We start from the raw sequence: 16,576 nt of genomic DNA on the forward strand, positions 1-16,576 counted from the left end.
ATTTATACTCGTTGGCTTCACTTTCGCCTCCTGACGCACTCTTAAATCCTTTTTGTCCCATGTTTAGGGGGTGGTCGGCATGACCCGACTCCCTCTCTTATTGTATACACTTCAACAACAATAAAGTTATCAATCAATCAATCAGCTTATATAGTTATATGAATATCTGTCAGCTTTTCACGATCCTCTGCACATTAGCAAGGTGGTTAGCCCGCCATCTTTTACTCTAACACTTTCCTTCACATTCCAACTTTACTTGCATCTATGAGTCTTCCACTTTCACCCCACTTTCTATCCCCATTTCGTTCGTTCGTTCGATCCTCTGCCCTAAATATCTGTTCGCTATCTGGGATTTCCTGTATGTTCTCTTGGGTAAAGACAGTTAAAAAGATACTCGTTCATAATTCTACTAATCTCTTCCTCAGAGAATTAAGAATCTCCCTATTTGCTGTCCTTAAGGGACCCACTTCTTCTTTGCTTCTCGTCTTATATAATTGAAAAAAATCCCTAGCGGTCCATCTTTGCTTGGCTGGCTACACTCAACTCTGATATTCTCTTTTAGCTTTCCTCGTTAACCTTTTAACTGTTCTTAATAATTCATTGTATAGTGGCCTGAAAACCTCATCTCCTGCCTTTATCCTCTTATATATATTCCTCTTCTGCCCTATGCATCGCTTTGATCTTTCTGTCATCCACTTGGGGTCGTCGCTTTGTGATTTTAGTATTTTATATGGAATGTTCGCTATCTTACACGTATGTAGTTTATTAAGAAAGTGGCTATACATCTCACCAATCCTCAGCTACCCTGGATTCCTCTCATCATATCCTAATCCAGATCCCACCACCCTTTCCCTCTTTCTCTCTCCCCCTCTCCGACTTCACACCTCACCCCCTCTTCTCTGATCCTGCCTTTCTTCTACCTGCATACTGGATTTTACCTGCACTATCTCTGCCTGTCCCTTGCCAGTCGACTCCTTGTAAATACCCGGCCCCTTAAGCCCTCAAAATTAGCCTTCCTGAAGTCAGGTACTTCCCTATTGTTCTTTTTCTATAAGTTTCATGCTATTTAAATGTATATACCGTACATATTTCGTTGTGATCACTGTTACCTAGCTGACCTTCACCTGCATAACTGCCTCCTCCCTGCCTGTCAGAATGAAATCTAGAATATTAATTTCCCCGTGTGGCTTCTAAGATTATTCACTTTAAAAAAATTATCTTGAATGACCTTAATAAATTCTTCTGCTTCCCTGTTACTCACCATCAAGCTCCAATCAACATTCCTATAGCAAAAATCCCCTATCACACATATCTTACTTTACCTGGCTGTTCTATTTATTTCCTCCCATAGGAAAGAGTTTATGTAGATTGAAGCATTAGGTGGCCTGTTCACTAAATACATTACTACTGATTGTGACCCGTTCTTAATATCTACCCATATAGGATTTTGCTCTGTCTTAAGTTCTGCTGTTTATGCAATATTGCAATGTGTCCTTGATGTACAAAGCCACTCCTCCCCCTCTTCTGTAGGTACTCCCTATCCTTATGAAAAAGTGTATAACCATTAATTTTCACCTCCTGATCAAATACTTTCCCTGACATGTCTAACCAGGTTTTTTGTTAATGCAATATTATATCAAAATTTTCAACACAAGCTGCTCCTCTAAGCAAGTCTATCTTATTTAGAATATTCCTACAGTTCGTGTAATACACACTTAAACTACTCTTCGCATTTACTAAGCTGGTTACTTTTCTAGATTTGACTTGGGATGAGTCAAATTCTACGTACGTAAAATAACAGTTGCAAATTGGCACGTGGGAATCCGCCTTTATTCGCTGCCCCCGCAGTTATTCATCGACCACCATTCGTCTTCCCGGTTATTCATTGACCCACTTTCGACACTGGTTATTCATCGACCCCTTGGATGGTCCCATCGACCCACCCCTGAGGGTATGTTAACCACTTTTGAGAACCACTGTAATAAATGAACACCACATTAGTGTCCCCAGTTAACTTTAAAACGTTTTCTCTTTTAACAATGTTAGGAAACGAGAAAAGAAACGGTACAGGGAAACGAAGGTAGATGAGTACACAATTTATTTTGTTGTTATACCTTAGTTTATACGATGTCTGTATGTGTTCTTCATTTGTATACATTATATCATGCCCTGTTGATGCTGAGAACCAAACACAGACATAAAATTTATCACGAGTCGCTGCCGCGATCATAACAGGGCACGGGGCACGGACTGTTAGTAACAGTGTCAGAACACCACCAAGTCATGCAGTAGCTGTCGTCACCCCACAGTTAAAGTATCCGTGTGTACAATGTGCTCCACCGTGTGCCATAGTTGTATTCTTGCTAGAGTAATAACTTGTAAATAATCTACGGTGTTTGATTACAGTTTGGACAAGTATTCGAAGCAATAGTTATCGAGGGGGCGTGAGTAGCTGCCGGGGTCTTGTGATTCTTGTGATAAGTGGGCAGAGGGGCGTTGTTGTATCACCAGGGAAGAGACATACACCTGTCACCGCCACTCAGGTATATGTGTAGCCAATGACTCTTTAAAATATATAGCTGGTAATTATCTAGAGGCTTTTCTCGTTTGTTTTCTGCTGAGTATGACAACAGTGAGTAAGGCCACCTCTTCCCGACCCCCAGTAGGTGTTTTGTGTGATACTAAAGTAATCTATGAAAATGTGGAAAACATGAAAAATGTTAAAGATAATTACCTCATAACTATTCTTCAGATAGTATTTGTGCATTATACCAGTGATAATAAAATGACTGGTAAGGGATGAACTGTAAGAATAAGGTCCTTACATTATTATAGGCCAGTTTTATTTTTTTCTGTTATTTCTTTAAAACTTAATAATCTCAGGCTAATAGCTGAAATACAAGATTTTTGTGTATTTCAGAATATCTTGTCATGTTTTTGCCATAAATTCACATGCATATTCTACATAATGTAATTGCCCCATAACTATCTTTGAACTACCACCTAACCATCTTCAAACTGCCACAAAACACTTAAAATTGCCATCTAACCATCTCCTAAATGTCCCATAACAATCTCCTAGCTCATCTAACAACCTCTCATCTCCCACCTAAGTCTCCTTACTTCACTTAACAGTCTGCTAAATGTCAGGTAATCTCCCAACTGTCATGTAACAATCTCTTAACTGGCACTCAACAATCTCTTAACAACTCCCAAACTGCCACCTGACAATCAGCTGGTCTTATAATAATCTCCAGTCATATAATGATTTCCTAACCTCCTCACAACACTCCGTTACAGTACAGTAACCTCTTAATTGCTGCTTACAAGGGGAGTCCAGAGCAGGAGATGTTGAAGTTCTTGACTTAAAAATTAATGAAAAAAAAGCCCTAACAGAAAAACTCATAGAAAAACAGGTAAACTTTATATTTGGAAAGAAAATTGGCTATCAGATTAAAATAACTGAAATGTTATCAATGGAAAATAATTCCATTTGGACCTCCGTTAACAGTGGCATTCTGTAGGGCTATTAAGAAAACTGAAATGTTTCTGTTTAGAAATAGTTTAAGGCCACCATCACTGTAGCCAGTAGGTAAAGGGTGTGAGAGGGTAAGGGGGAGGAATTAAGTTATGGCTAAGATCTAATGGCCCTCCCCAAAGATCCCATGGTCCCCAGGGTAAAGCATTGGCTGATCCTCCCTTTTGGTGGGCCTGCATGGGGAAATCATATATAACATATTAAAATAGTAAATTTAACTACCATCTATTTGCAATGACAGTGTTATAATATAACAAACTGTATTTTGCTAAATACAACTGACATACATGAATTATATTTTTATTGTCAGTCTTTAATTTTGCAGGAAATGGTTGTACTTTGAGGAAAAAAATGGATCTTCTAGCTGAAAATAATGTGTGCGGACAAGCTCTGTTGCGGCTGGTGGCAAGGGGAAATTCTATTATTGCAGAATTGATGAGGCTTGCTGACTATGTCCCACAGGTGTTCAGGTAAAGCTGTAGATATTATAATGCTTCACTGCTGCACCATTTATCCACTACAATACAAGTGAAGGAGACCACAATTATTGATCTTGAATTATATGTTCTGGCATATTAGTTATTAAAGCTATGTTGCTTAAGTTATCAAGTTCAGCTGTTATGGAAATAATGTGTTAATGATACTATACTACTTAAATTTTGTTATATTCATAGAAAATTAAAGGATATACAATTTTTTTTATTTGTTTGTTTGTTAACACCATATTTCTCATGACTTTCAGATTGGAAACTAAGGCAGAACAACAGAAGTATGGTGATATTGTTTTAGATTTTGCTTATTTCAAGGCTGCTGATGGATTTAACAAGAAAATAGAAAATTCATCTGTAAGTATCAATGTAAACTGATCTGCTCACCATAATAAATAAACTTTTCTCTATATTCAAGGGTAGATAGTGTTTATCATTCTTCTTTCTTAAATAATCATGCTTACCTCTCTCTCTCTCTCTCTCTCTCTCTCTCTCTCTCTCTCTCTCTCTCTCTCTCTCTCTCTCTCTCTCTCTCTCTCTCTCTCTCTCTCTCTCTCTCTCTCTCTCTCTCTCTCTCTCTCTCTCTCTCTCTCTCTCTCTCTGCTGCTGCTACTGCTGCTGCTGCTGCTGCTGCTTGTAAGTGTGAGTTGTTCATAATATTCATTGTGTGTTTATATGAAGAAAATAATAATTTGCTAATTTATAATGTGCATTGGTCTGTTTTTTCTTCAATAGGTTTTGATGGACATTGATGATGAAATTCGAGAAAGCCATAGAAGTATTCTTGGGAGGATCTATTCAGCCTTTGAGAGCATTCACCGTTATGTATCAGACCTGAATGGTTTCTTGCAAGATCTTAATGAGGGAATCTTTATTCAGCGAACTTTGGAAAACATGTTCCTGATTGAAGATGGGAAACAACTTATGGTGAGATATAAGTGTAGACTGTATTACTACTGCATTGTGTTCAGCAGTGCAATAGTATTATTGTTATAGCTCACATAATTTATTTATATTATGCTCCTTGAATTTTAATGTAGTCTTTTAGAGTGTGAAGCATTATATATATTTTTTTTTATGGTGGTGATAATCTATCCTTATTACTATGTTACTATCAGAAAGAAACACATAATCTAACTTATGTCTATTATGTAGAATATATCACACACAAGAAAAAATTACACTAGTTAGATAAAATGCAACTATAGAATATAATGGCTAAAATCATGCCAATAACACAGATTGATTTTTTTTCCCTAATTTACCACTCCCATGAGCAAACTCTAAACAACAGACATCTTGATAAATCAACTGTAATATACAAGACTAAAAAGAAACCAATAAACCTTTTTGCTTCAAGATGCATCTAACATCTGGTAAAATCACATCACAAGAATAAACAGTAATTATGACTTTATATCTGTTTAGTAGTAATGGAAAGGAGTCAATTGATTATCAATTTATGTATTCTGGCAAGGTGTGTTCTCTTGCAGTGTGAGGTGTTGTACCTGTATGGTGTGATGTTGCTGGTGGTGGACTACCTGTTTCCAGGCCTGGTGAGGGAGAGGATCATTGTGGCCCACCACAGGTATGCTGGACAGAAGGCTTCAAGTGATACAAACATTGATGATGTTTGTAAACTCCTTAGATCAACAGGATATTCTTCCCTCCCAGGCACCAAAAGGCCTTTGAATTACCCAGAGGATTATTTTAGGTAAGATTTCATTTTAGTGTAAATATAGGTCAGTGTGGATATTTCTTATCTTATGTCAAATGTAATATTCATAGAATGAAACATATGGAAGGGAAGTTTTTAGTGTTAAAAGAACTAAGAAATAATTTGAAATTTTCTTGTTTTACAGGAGAGTTGAGCTTCCAGGGAATTATATCAGTCATGTACTTGGATACCTAAGATCAGATGACATATATCACCAGGTGGAGTATAAGTATATATTACATATAGAGATACTGTCAAAGTTGTCAATGTCTTTGTGTTATTAAATTTTGTATATTTCTTAATTTGGAAATGAAATGTAAACTGAATTATTTTATGTTAATTTTTCTCTTCTTCATCTCTAGGTTCAGGCATATCCCTCACCAGAACACAGGTCTGCTGCACTAGCCAACCAAGCAGCAATGCTCTTTGTGTGTCTGTACTTCAGTCCAAACATTCTCTCCTCACAAACAGCCAAAATGAGAGAAATTGTGGACAAGTTTTTTCCAGATAATTGGGTTCTCAGTTACTACATGGGATTGACAGTAAACCTTATTGAAGCCTGGGAGCCCTACAAGGCAGCTAAACAGGCCCTCAACAATACATTAGAGGTAAGAATAACTATAGATCTGCCTGATCCATATTGATATACATTGTCATTTAGTTTCTATAATATCTTATTCTCCACTGAATTAATGATTTTATTTAAAATGGTAAGTAGGGGTCACACTTTTCTGAAAATAATTTGATCCAGTAATATAATCTTCCCTTTTCAATGATATTTTGGAAAATGTTAAACTGTCAAAAAATTGGAAATTACTAGATTTATGTAATTTTTATCATAATTTCTTTATTTTTCAGGCTACCAACATTAGAGATCAGGCCACTCGCATCACTGGCAGGGTGACCAATCTGTTGAGGCAAACAGAACAGTTGCGGGCAGATGGAGCACTGTCTGAAGGCCGTGTCCTTGACCATAGCAATAAGATCCTCAACCTGCTAAGGGAGTGTAATGTGGCACTGCGATGGGTCATGCTGCATGCTGCCTCACTCAGCAGGGGTGGAGCTGAGAGTAACAGGCGCTGTAAAGTTGTACGAGATCAGGTAAGGAAATGAGTGAAGGTGTTGCAATTAACATCAGTGTGTTGCCAAGGTGTTTTTATCCTTGTAAATGAAATGCATGCTGGTTTTTTTTTTTTCTCTTTTCTTTTTTATGCAAGAGGGGAAGCTGGCCAAGGGCAACAAAAAAAAAAAAAAGCCCACTGGATTGCCAGTACCCTTAAAGATATTAAGAGTTATCCAAAAGTCAGAGACAAATGTCTTGAAACCTCCCTCTTAAAAGAAGTCAAGTTGTAAGGAGATGGAAATACATAAGCAGGCAGGAGTTCCAGACTTTATCAGAGAAAGGTATGAATGATTGAAAGTACTGGTTAACTCTTGTACTAGAGAGTTGGACAGAATAGGGGTGAGAGGAAGAAGGAAGTCTTATGCAGCAAGGCAGCAAGTTAGTAACTGTCTAACCTTCTCCAGGTGACAGACAAATCCATGCCAGCCTTCTCATGATACACACTACTAATGCACTCTCAGAAATTGAACCAGCATAGAGGGTACTGCTTGATAGCTAAAGAAATTTTAGATATTTTGCTTGCAAGGAGAAAAATAAATGGAGATCCCTCTGTCACTGCTATTCTTTCAGTGACTAAGGAATATTCTTAGTAATAGCTATTTAAAATAGATAACTAAATTGGTTAATGTATAAAACATGAGTTGTGTCTCACAACTCAAGGAGGCAGTCACACACATGCCGATAACACCATACCGTCAAAATGTTGCTCAGCAGTTCCTAGGGAAAGTGAGTCAGCAGGCATTGGAGCCTGACCTAGATGTATGTACAGGGGGGTAAGGGGCCATAGGGTTCTCCTGTCTCCATAATAAATAAGGTTTGGATACCATATAGATGGAAAAATGGAGAGAGAAACGGGACTGGGTGGCGTGGCCAGATGTATGACACCAAAACAAACGCCATGTTGTGATAATCACCGATTTATTGAAACACCTTTTGGACTGAGGAGATTGACTGAGGATAATATGGATAAGGACTTTTTTTATTTAGAGACGAAAGAGGCAATATGAGGAGGTTGATAAATGTGGAAAGAGAGACAAGGTACATGAAGGAAGTGATGTCAAGTTTAATGGACAAACAGGACAGACTGATAACAGAAAACACAGAATTGAGATTGAGATTAGTCAGATGTGAGAAAGTCAGTGTAATCAATCAGGGATTAAAGGAGGAGATGCAGGAGATAAAGAAACACAATGATATACTAAGAGCTACATGTCATGACTAGGAAGACCCCTTAAGGAGCCTATAGAAAAAGTACAAGATAAGATTGAGGACAGAGTAGAAAATGGATTGGGTGAAAACAAGCTGAAGGAATTATGAAATGCATGGAAACAAGAACAGGAAGAGGAAAAGTTAAATTTTCAGAGGTAGTAAAGAGACAAATTCAGGAAAAAACAAAAGATGCTGTTATACAAGTAATTAAGGAGAAAGAAGATCTAGTGAGAGATACAGTGGATAAGAGGAAATGTTTCTTGATTTTTGGGATGAAGGAAAAAAAATCCAAACAAGTTCATGAGAGAGCATGAAGAGAGAGAATTGGCCAAAACTATTATCAAACAGGTCCAGGACAGCACACAGGAGCTGGACCAGGAGGTGGAGGAAGTGATTAGGTTGGGAAGATTTAGTGAAGGGGGTAGGAGACCAATGAAAGTGAGAATGAGATCGCAGGTGGTGGTGGAGGAAATTATGACAAGGAAAGGGAAGCTGGCTGATGATACTGAACATAAAGATATATGGATAAAAAGAGATATGAACCTGGAGGAAAGGGAAAAAGAGAAAGTGCTAAGAAATGAAGCTAAGGAAAAAACGAGAAAATGACGGAAATCAAGAAAAAGAATTTCTACTGGAGGGTTCTAGATATGAGACTAAAGACGTGGTATCTACGGAAGAAGGAGGAGGTCATGGAGGAGGCAAGAAATTAAGAGTGACTTATACTAATATAGATGGGTTGTTATCCAGCGTGTTGGAGGTTAGGGATCATTTGAAAGAGAAAAAGCCAGATGTAATGTGCATCGTTGAAACAAAACTAAAAGCTGAGATCAATATTAACTTTAAAGAGGAGGAATATAATAACTGGAGAAGAGACAGGAAGGGTAAAGGGGGAGGAGGAGTGCTAATAATGGTTCGTGATAATATATGTGTGGAGGATGTGCAATATGGTGAGGGCAAGGTGGAAGTAATGGGAGTAACAATCAAAACGAAGGAATTGGGAAAAAGAAAATCATAGTAACATATGTGCCACCTAAGACAAATACATGGGGAACTGAGGAACATAAAGATATGCAAAGAGAGGTGATTAAGTGCTTAGATAATATGTTGAGAAGAGATGGAAGAATACTTTTAGTTGGAGACTTTAACTGTAAAAAATAAACTGGAGAGAGATGGAAGTAATGGATAATGCTGGACAGTGGAGCAAGGAGGTGTTACAGTTGACTATGGTAAATACAATGGACCAGTGGGTGGAGGAGTCAACAAGGTACAGGTGGGAAGAAGAACCATCGTTGCTTAACCTAGTATTCATAAAGAATCCTGAACTCCCTCCCAGCATACAATACCTTAGTCCAATGGGAAGAAGTGATCATGTGACATTAGAGCTGAAAAGGAGGAGGATGGAATAAGATACAGAGATGACTACAAAAAGAGATTAAATTATGCAAGAGCAGATTTTGAAAAATTAAGGAAATTTTTGCTGATATTGAATGGAGAAACATTATGTACGGAAGGACAATACAAGGGAAATATGAAATATTCTTACAGAAATATAACGAAGGAGTAAAGAAATACGTACCTTTTTATAGAGTTAAGAAAAAAATACATGCTTGGTACAATGCTAGATGCACAGAAGCTAAAAAGGCAAAAGATAAAGCTTGGAAGAAACTCATAAAACAGAGAAATGACAATAACAGACAGCAGTATAAGGATGCAAGAAATGAATATATTAGAGTAAGGAGAGAGGAAGAAAGAAACTTTGAGAAAGATGTGGTGTGTAAAAGCAAAGATGAACCCAAGCTTTTCTACAAATTTATAAATGGTAAAATGAAGAACAAGGAAACAATAGAAAAATAATTAAAGGAGGGAAGACATACCAAACAGAGAAGGAAATGTGTGAAATAATGAATGAGAGCTTCAAAACTGTGTTCACTGTGGAAGAAGATTTTACAGAACCAAATAGGATTACAGGAAATCACAGAGCACAAAGAGAATATTGGAAGATTATTAGATAATTTGGATGTCAGAAAAGCAATGGGGCCAAATGGTGTATCAGGCTGGGTGCTAAAAGAATGTAAAGAACAACTGTTGGATCCAATTTGGGAAATAATTACAAGTTCACTAAATGAATGGAAGAGAGCCAATGTAATACCAATATTTGTAGGATGAAAGACAACTGAGTCATTAAATTTCAGACTGGTGTCAATTAGTACAGGTGTTATGGAGAAGTTGTGTGAAATAATTATCAAAGAAAAATGGGTCAAACATCTGGAAGAAGAACAAATCATATCAAACAGACAATTTGGATTCAGGACAGGACAGTCATGTGTGTCAAACTTATTAAGCTTCTACTTGAGAGTAATAGAAAGACTGGAAAGCAGAGATGGATGGATGGACACAGTATACCTGGACATAAAAAAGGTTTTTGATAAAGTCCCTCATGGAAGACTACTTTGGAAACTAGAGAACATAGGAGGACTGTGAGGAACTTTGTTAGAATGGACAAGGGATTATTTGAAGGACAGGAAGATGAGAACTGTGATCAAAGATACATACTCATCTTGGGGTAAAGTAACAAGCGGAGTGCCACAAGGGTCAGTGTTAGCCCCCATTATGTTTCAGATTTATGTAAATGACATTCACAATGGGATAAACAGTTATATTAATTTATTTGCTGGTGATGCAAAGCTGCTAAGAGTTATCAAAACCCAGAGGGTTGTTTGCTGTTACAAGAAGATATAAACAAAATCTATGAGTGGAGTAAGAAGTGGAAATTGGAGTTCAATGCCAAGAAATGTCACATAATGGAACTAGGAAAGAGCAAAAGAAGACCGGTATGGAACTATCTGATGGGAGAGGAACAAATAATGAAGACTAAAGAGGAAAAAGATCTGGGAGTGATTATACAGGAAAATCTGAACCCTGAAAAACACATAAGCAAGATATTTGGATTATCATATAAAATGTTGACTAATATAAGAGTGGCATTTCAATTCATGGACAAAGATATGATGAAAAAATTATCACAAGCATGATACTCCAAAGCTGGAATATGCAGCTGTGGTGTGGTCTCTGAGCTCTAAAAAAGATATAAGAAGATTAGAACGGATACAGAAGATTGCTACAAAGATGGTGCCGGAACTAAAGTACCTAACATATGAAGAACGGCTGAAGGAAATGGGACTGCCAACCTTACAAGATAGAAGAGAATGAGGAGATCTAATAACACTGAACACGATAGTCAATGACATTGAAAAGATAGACAAGGAAGACCTGGTGTTGATGACAGAAGAAGATAGGAAAACAAGAAGACATGTAAAGATGATCAGGATGAGACAGTGTGTGAAGGATATTGGAAAATACAGTTTTCCATATAGAATGGTGGAAAAGTGGAATGCATTGAATAATGAAATTATTACAGCACATAATGTGCATAACTTTAAAGAAAAATTGGATAAATGGAGACATGGAGACAGGACACTATGAGCTCTGCTAGAACCCTGTACAATACAACTAGGTAAATAAAAAAAAAAAAAAAAAATGGCAACTCCAAAACCAGCTTCAGAGTCCCCTCCTGGGGAGGGGACCAGAAATGTCTCCAGGTTGAACTCCTCTCTTGATGACGACCCCAAATGTCTTGAAACCTCCCTCAACGTTTTCTACATTAACTTGTGCAACATTTGTGGTCTTAGATCTAATTTTCAATCTGTGGAACACCACCTCTCTTCTCCTAAACCTCATCTTCTTTTCCTCACTGAAACACAGTTGTCTGAGTCTACTGAGAGTAGACCCTTCTCTGTTCCCTCCTACTTTCTCTACTCACATTTTTGTTCCAAAGCTGGATGTTGAGTATGTGCGCAACGACTTAACTTGCTTTCATGCCCATGGTCTCAAATCTTTTGAGTTTTCCACCATCTGGTTTTGATTCAATTCTCTAACTAAATTTTTCCGTGCTGTCTGTCTCTCCCCTAACTCCTCTGACTATAGTAAATTCTTTGACTATTTAACATCCAAAGTGGAGCACTTTCTGTCCCTCCACTCTTTTGTGGACATCTCCATTTTTGGAGATTTCAATGTTCATCACCAGCTTTGGCTTTTTCTCTCCCTTCACTGACCATCCTGGTGAATTAGCCTTCAACTTTGCTATTATCCATGACCTAGAGCAACTGGTGCAACACCCTACTCATATTCCTGACTCTCATGGAGACACGCTCAACATTCTTGATCTCTTTCTTACCTCTGATCCGTCAGCTTGTGCTGTTACCCTATCATCTCCGTTGAGCTCCTCCAATCACAATCTCATTTCTGTATCTTGTCCTATTTTTCCAATCCCTCCCCAGTATCTCCCAAAGTGGAGGTGCCTCTAGCATTTTGCCTGGATTTTCCCTGGAATGATTACTGTTTCCGTGTCAGAGACCAGTCTCTTTGTACTGAATGCATAACAGAGGTGATAGTGTCTGGCATGGAGCACACATTCCTCATTCTTTCTCTCAACCTAAACCTTCTAAACCTTGGTTTAACACAGCCTGTTCTTGTGCCATACATGATAGAGAGGTTGCCCTCAAAAGGTACTTGAGCATTCCATCTCCTGAATCTCATGCATTTTATATTTCTGCCCGGAATCATGCCAAGTCTGTTCTTGAACTTGCCAAACACTCCTTCATTAATAGAAAATGTCAAAATCTTTGAAGCTTAAACTTCCCTCAAGACATGGCATCTAGCCAAAAACATCTCCAACAACTTAACTTCTTCATCTTTTCCTCCTTTATTTCATCCTGATGTCACCACTCCCATCTCTTCTGTCTCTAAAGCTGAACTCTTCTCTCAAACCTTTGCTAAAAACTCCACCTTGGATGATTCTAGGCTTGTCCTCCTCTCCTCCTCCCTCTGACTATTTCATGTATTCAATTAAAATTCTTTGTAATAATGTTTTCCATGCACTCTCTGGCCTAAACCCTCAGAAGTCTTATGGACCTGATGGGGTCCCTCCTATTGTTCTCAAAACTGTGCTTCCATGCTTGTACCTTGGCTGGCCAAACTCTTTCAACTTTGTCTTTTGACTTTACCTTTCCTTCTTGCTGGAAATTTGCCTGCATTCAGCTTGTTCCTGAAAAGGGTGACCATTTTAATCTCTAACTACCGTCCTATAGCTTTAATCTCGTGCTTGTCTAAAGTTTTTTAATCTATCCTCAATAGGAAGATTCTTAAACATGTGTCACTTCACAATCTTCTATTTGATCGCCAGTGTGGTGATCTTCTGGGTTTCCTTACTGAGTCTTGGTCATCCTCCTTTAGAGATTTCGGTGAAACTTTTGCTGTTGCATTTGACATATCAAAAGCTTTTGATAGAGTCCGGCATAGAGCGTTGATTTCCAAACTGCCCTCCTATGGTTTCTATCCTTCTCTGCAACTTTTATCTCAAGTTTCCTTTCCGACCATTCTATTGCTGCTGTGGTAGACAGCTACTGTTCTTCCATTCTATTAATAGTGGTATTCCTCAGGGTTTTGCCCTGTCACCCACTCTCATTCTATTATTCATTAATGATCTTCTTAACCAAACTTCTTGCCCTATCCACTCCTACGCTGATGATACCACTTTTTCATGTCCTTTCAGAGATGACCAACCCTTCAGGAAGTCAACAGATCATGCAGGGATGCCACAGAATGCCTGACTTCTGATCCTTTTAAGATTTCCGTTTGGAACAGAGAAAATCTAGTAGTTTTCAATGCCTCAAAACTCAGTTCCACCCTCTATCAACTCGACACAATCTTCCAGACAACTATCCCTCTTCTTCAGTGACACTCAACTGTCTCCCTCTTCCACAATGAATATCCTTGGTCTGTCCTTTATTCATAATCTTAAATGGAGACTTCACATCTCAATTCTTGCTAAAAACAGCTTCTGTGAAGTTAGGTGTTCTGAGGCATCTCTGCCACTTTTTCTCATTCCTCCAACTGCTAACTCTGTACAAGGGTCTTATCTGCCCCTGTATGGAGTACTTTTTGCATGTTTCAGGAAGATTCCACTCACACAGTTTTTATTAGATAGGGTGGAATCAGAAGCTTTTTGTGTCATCAACTCCCCTCCTCTGACTGACTGACTGTCTTCAGCCTCCTTTTCACTGCTGAAATGTTGCATCTCTTACTATCTTGTATTGCTTTTTTCATGGTAACTGTTGTACTGATCTTGCTAACTGCATGCCTCCCCTCCTGCAGCCTCGCTGCACAAGCCTTTCTTCTTCCTCTCATCCCTATTCTATTCAGCTCTGTAATGCATGAGTTAACCAGTACTCTCAATCATTCATACCTTTCTCTGGTAAACTCTGGAACTCCCTGCCTGCTTCTGTATTTCCATCTTCCTATGACTTGACTTCTTTTAAGAGGAAGGTATGAAGACTTTGCTCCCTAATTTTGGCTAACTCTTTACTTATCTTTTAGAGAACCAGCACTCAAGTAGGCCTTTTTTTTTATATTTTGTTGCCCTTGGCTGGCCTTCTCTCTTGCATAAAAAAAACCCATATGCTAAATGATTATTTCCTATTATTTCATTATTCTAATTTTACGTATTTTTAAAATTGAAATATGTCAGTAGCTTATTATTATGATATACCATGTTTATTTTAACTTTCATTGGTTGTTGATATTGAACATGATATATTGTTAATTTCACTTTGGTATCATTTCCTTTTTTTCTTGCTTTTTTTCCTCAGTGTTAAAAATGAGGCCATGATAATGATTATCAAATATGTATACATGCATATAAGGTGCATGTCGGTGATTGTCATGGCTTTTGTTGTGCAGGTAGTGGCAGATCTGCAGTACAACCCCATGACTGTCTTCCAGCTGCTCCTCAACACTGCCTCCCTGGAGCATGACCTCACCCAGATATACAAGAGACTTGTTTCAGAAAAGGTAATAAATAAGTGACTCTTCCATCAGGTCTTTTATAATTGTGCTGTTAACTTATGGGGATGAGGTGCACATCCTTTATAGTTTCATGATTTTCAGCAATAATTAAGTGGTTTGTGTGGTGCCACCATGGTACAGTGGGACCACATGTGCATTGTGGGCCAAGGGATCCTGAAGTGCAAGGGTTTGAATCCTGGCCATGGTCCAAGGATAGGAAGGGCATCCACTTGGAATAATGGTTTCCAGATGCCAAAATCAAGCTTTTTGTCAGGAGGCACTGTCCTAGCTCTAACAAAATAGGGAAACCAGAAAAGAAAAAAGTAGTGGTTAGTGTGACCAACCTCTGCCTCATCTTTAAGTCACTACTTTGTGAGAATAGTCCATTGAACAGTGCACCATTATGAAGTTAAATTTGTATGAAAATATTTATTTTAGTATTGATATCTTTCAAAATATTAATTATGTTTCCACAATTTCAGGAAGAGAACTGGAACAAATACTGTACGGAGGCCAATCAACAGGCTCTTGAACTGTCAGAGGTGTTCTCTGGGAACCGACCACTGGCAAGGGTTGAAAAGAATGACCGCCTCAACAAGTGGTTCAAAGACATTGGAGAAGAAATCCTAAGCCTGAGTCTTGAAGAACCAGGACCTTCAGGGCGAAAGATAATCCAGCTCATCCAGGCCATGAAGGATGTAAAGGGTGAGTGTGTTTTGTCTATTGCTTCATATAACTCCTCCTTTGCATTTCAGTTATGGGAGGATATGCATAACTCTCAGAGTGTCTTGTTCTGGCAAGCCCTAAAAAATATTTACCCATTTGAGATTGGCAGAACTTGATACAGTAATGAGCAATCCAAATGTTGGTAGCTGTGGTGTGAAAATTGCTATTGAGGTCAGGTAGTTGCTCATTTAACTTTAGTATAGATCAGGGGTGGGCAAACATTTTAGTGCAAGGGTCACATTAAAAGAAATTCACAATCTTATAGGGTTGCATATTATATTAACCGAAAGTAATTTATATTCAAAAGACAAAATAAAAGGCTTTTTAAAAAAGCCACTATCCCATACATACGCACATCTGTGGGAAGAAAACAAAATGTACATTATTATTTGGCATTGTTTGTTAACTTTCTCTTTCAAATTTACTAACATTTGTTGGGCCATGTAGTTCCTTTAGCATGTGTCCAGCCCACATGCCATAGTTTGCCCACACTTGGTATAGATCTTTATTATTAGGGATACTGGAAACCACAACGATGCCTGATTTCTCTCTCTCTCTCTCTCTCTCTCTCTCTCTCTCTCTCTCTCTCTCTCTCTCTCTCTCTCTCTCTCTCTCTCTCTCTCTCTCTCTCTCTCTCTCTCTCTCTCTCTCTCTCTCTCTCTCTCTCTCTGGTTACAAGTTAGATATTTTTTAGTTTACTTTTTCTTTATTTTCTTTCTCCTTTTGTCCTTTGTTTTTCACATGATTTCTTTCCTTTACTCCTTCATTTTCTGTTCCTTTTATCCTTTGTTCATTCTTTCTTTTCTTCCTTCCTTCCTTTCTTTCTTTATGTACCAATAAATAAAGCTTGATAGCATGGCCATCCCTGTAGA

General features: G+C 38.2%; 1 protein-coding gene across 7 annotated transcripts in view; it reads left to right on the forward strand.

Annotated features, from left to right (window-relative positions):
* Positions 1 to 2,060: 2,060 nt before the first annotated feature.
* Positions 2,061 to 16,576, forward strand: part of LOC123508340 (WASH complex subunit 5-like) — a 32,890-nt gene continuing 18,374 nt past the window's right edge. For 2 of the 7 annotated variants that reach the window (XM_045261957.1, XM_045261963.1), the window contains exons 1-11: positions 2,209 to 2,320; positions 2,407 to 2,543; positions 3,864 to 4,008; positions 4,281 to 4,383; positions 4,762 to 4,953; positions 5,520 to 5,740; positions 5,889 to 5,961; positions 6,106 to 6,351; positions 6,602 to 6,844; positions 14,874 to 14,984; positions 15,461 to 15,683. In XM_045261957.1, the coding sequence (XP_045117892.1) occupies positions 3,890 to 4,008; positions 4,281 to 4,383; positions 4,762 to 4,953; positions 5,520 to 5,740; positions 5,889 to 5,961; positions 6,106 to 6,351; positions 6,602 to 6,844; positions 14,874 to 14,984; positions 15,461 to 15,683 (1,531 nt within the window). In that variant the 5' untranslated portion in view covers positions 2,209 to 2,320; positions 2,407 to 2,543; positions 3,864 to 3,889. The other 5 variants (XM_045261959.1, XM_045261962.1, XM_045261960.1 and 2 more) reach the window with 5 other exon arrangements.

This window comes from Portunus trituberculatus, chromosome 24 (genome assembly GCF_017591435.1).
Source record: "Portunus trituberculatus isolate SZX2019 chromosome 24, ASM1759143v1, whole genome shotgun sequence".
NCBI classification, from domain to species: domain Eukaryota; kingdom Metazoa; phylum Arthropoda; class Malacostraca; order Decapoda; family Portunidae; genus Portunus; species Portunus trituberculatus.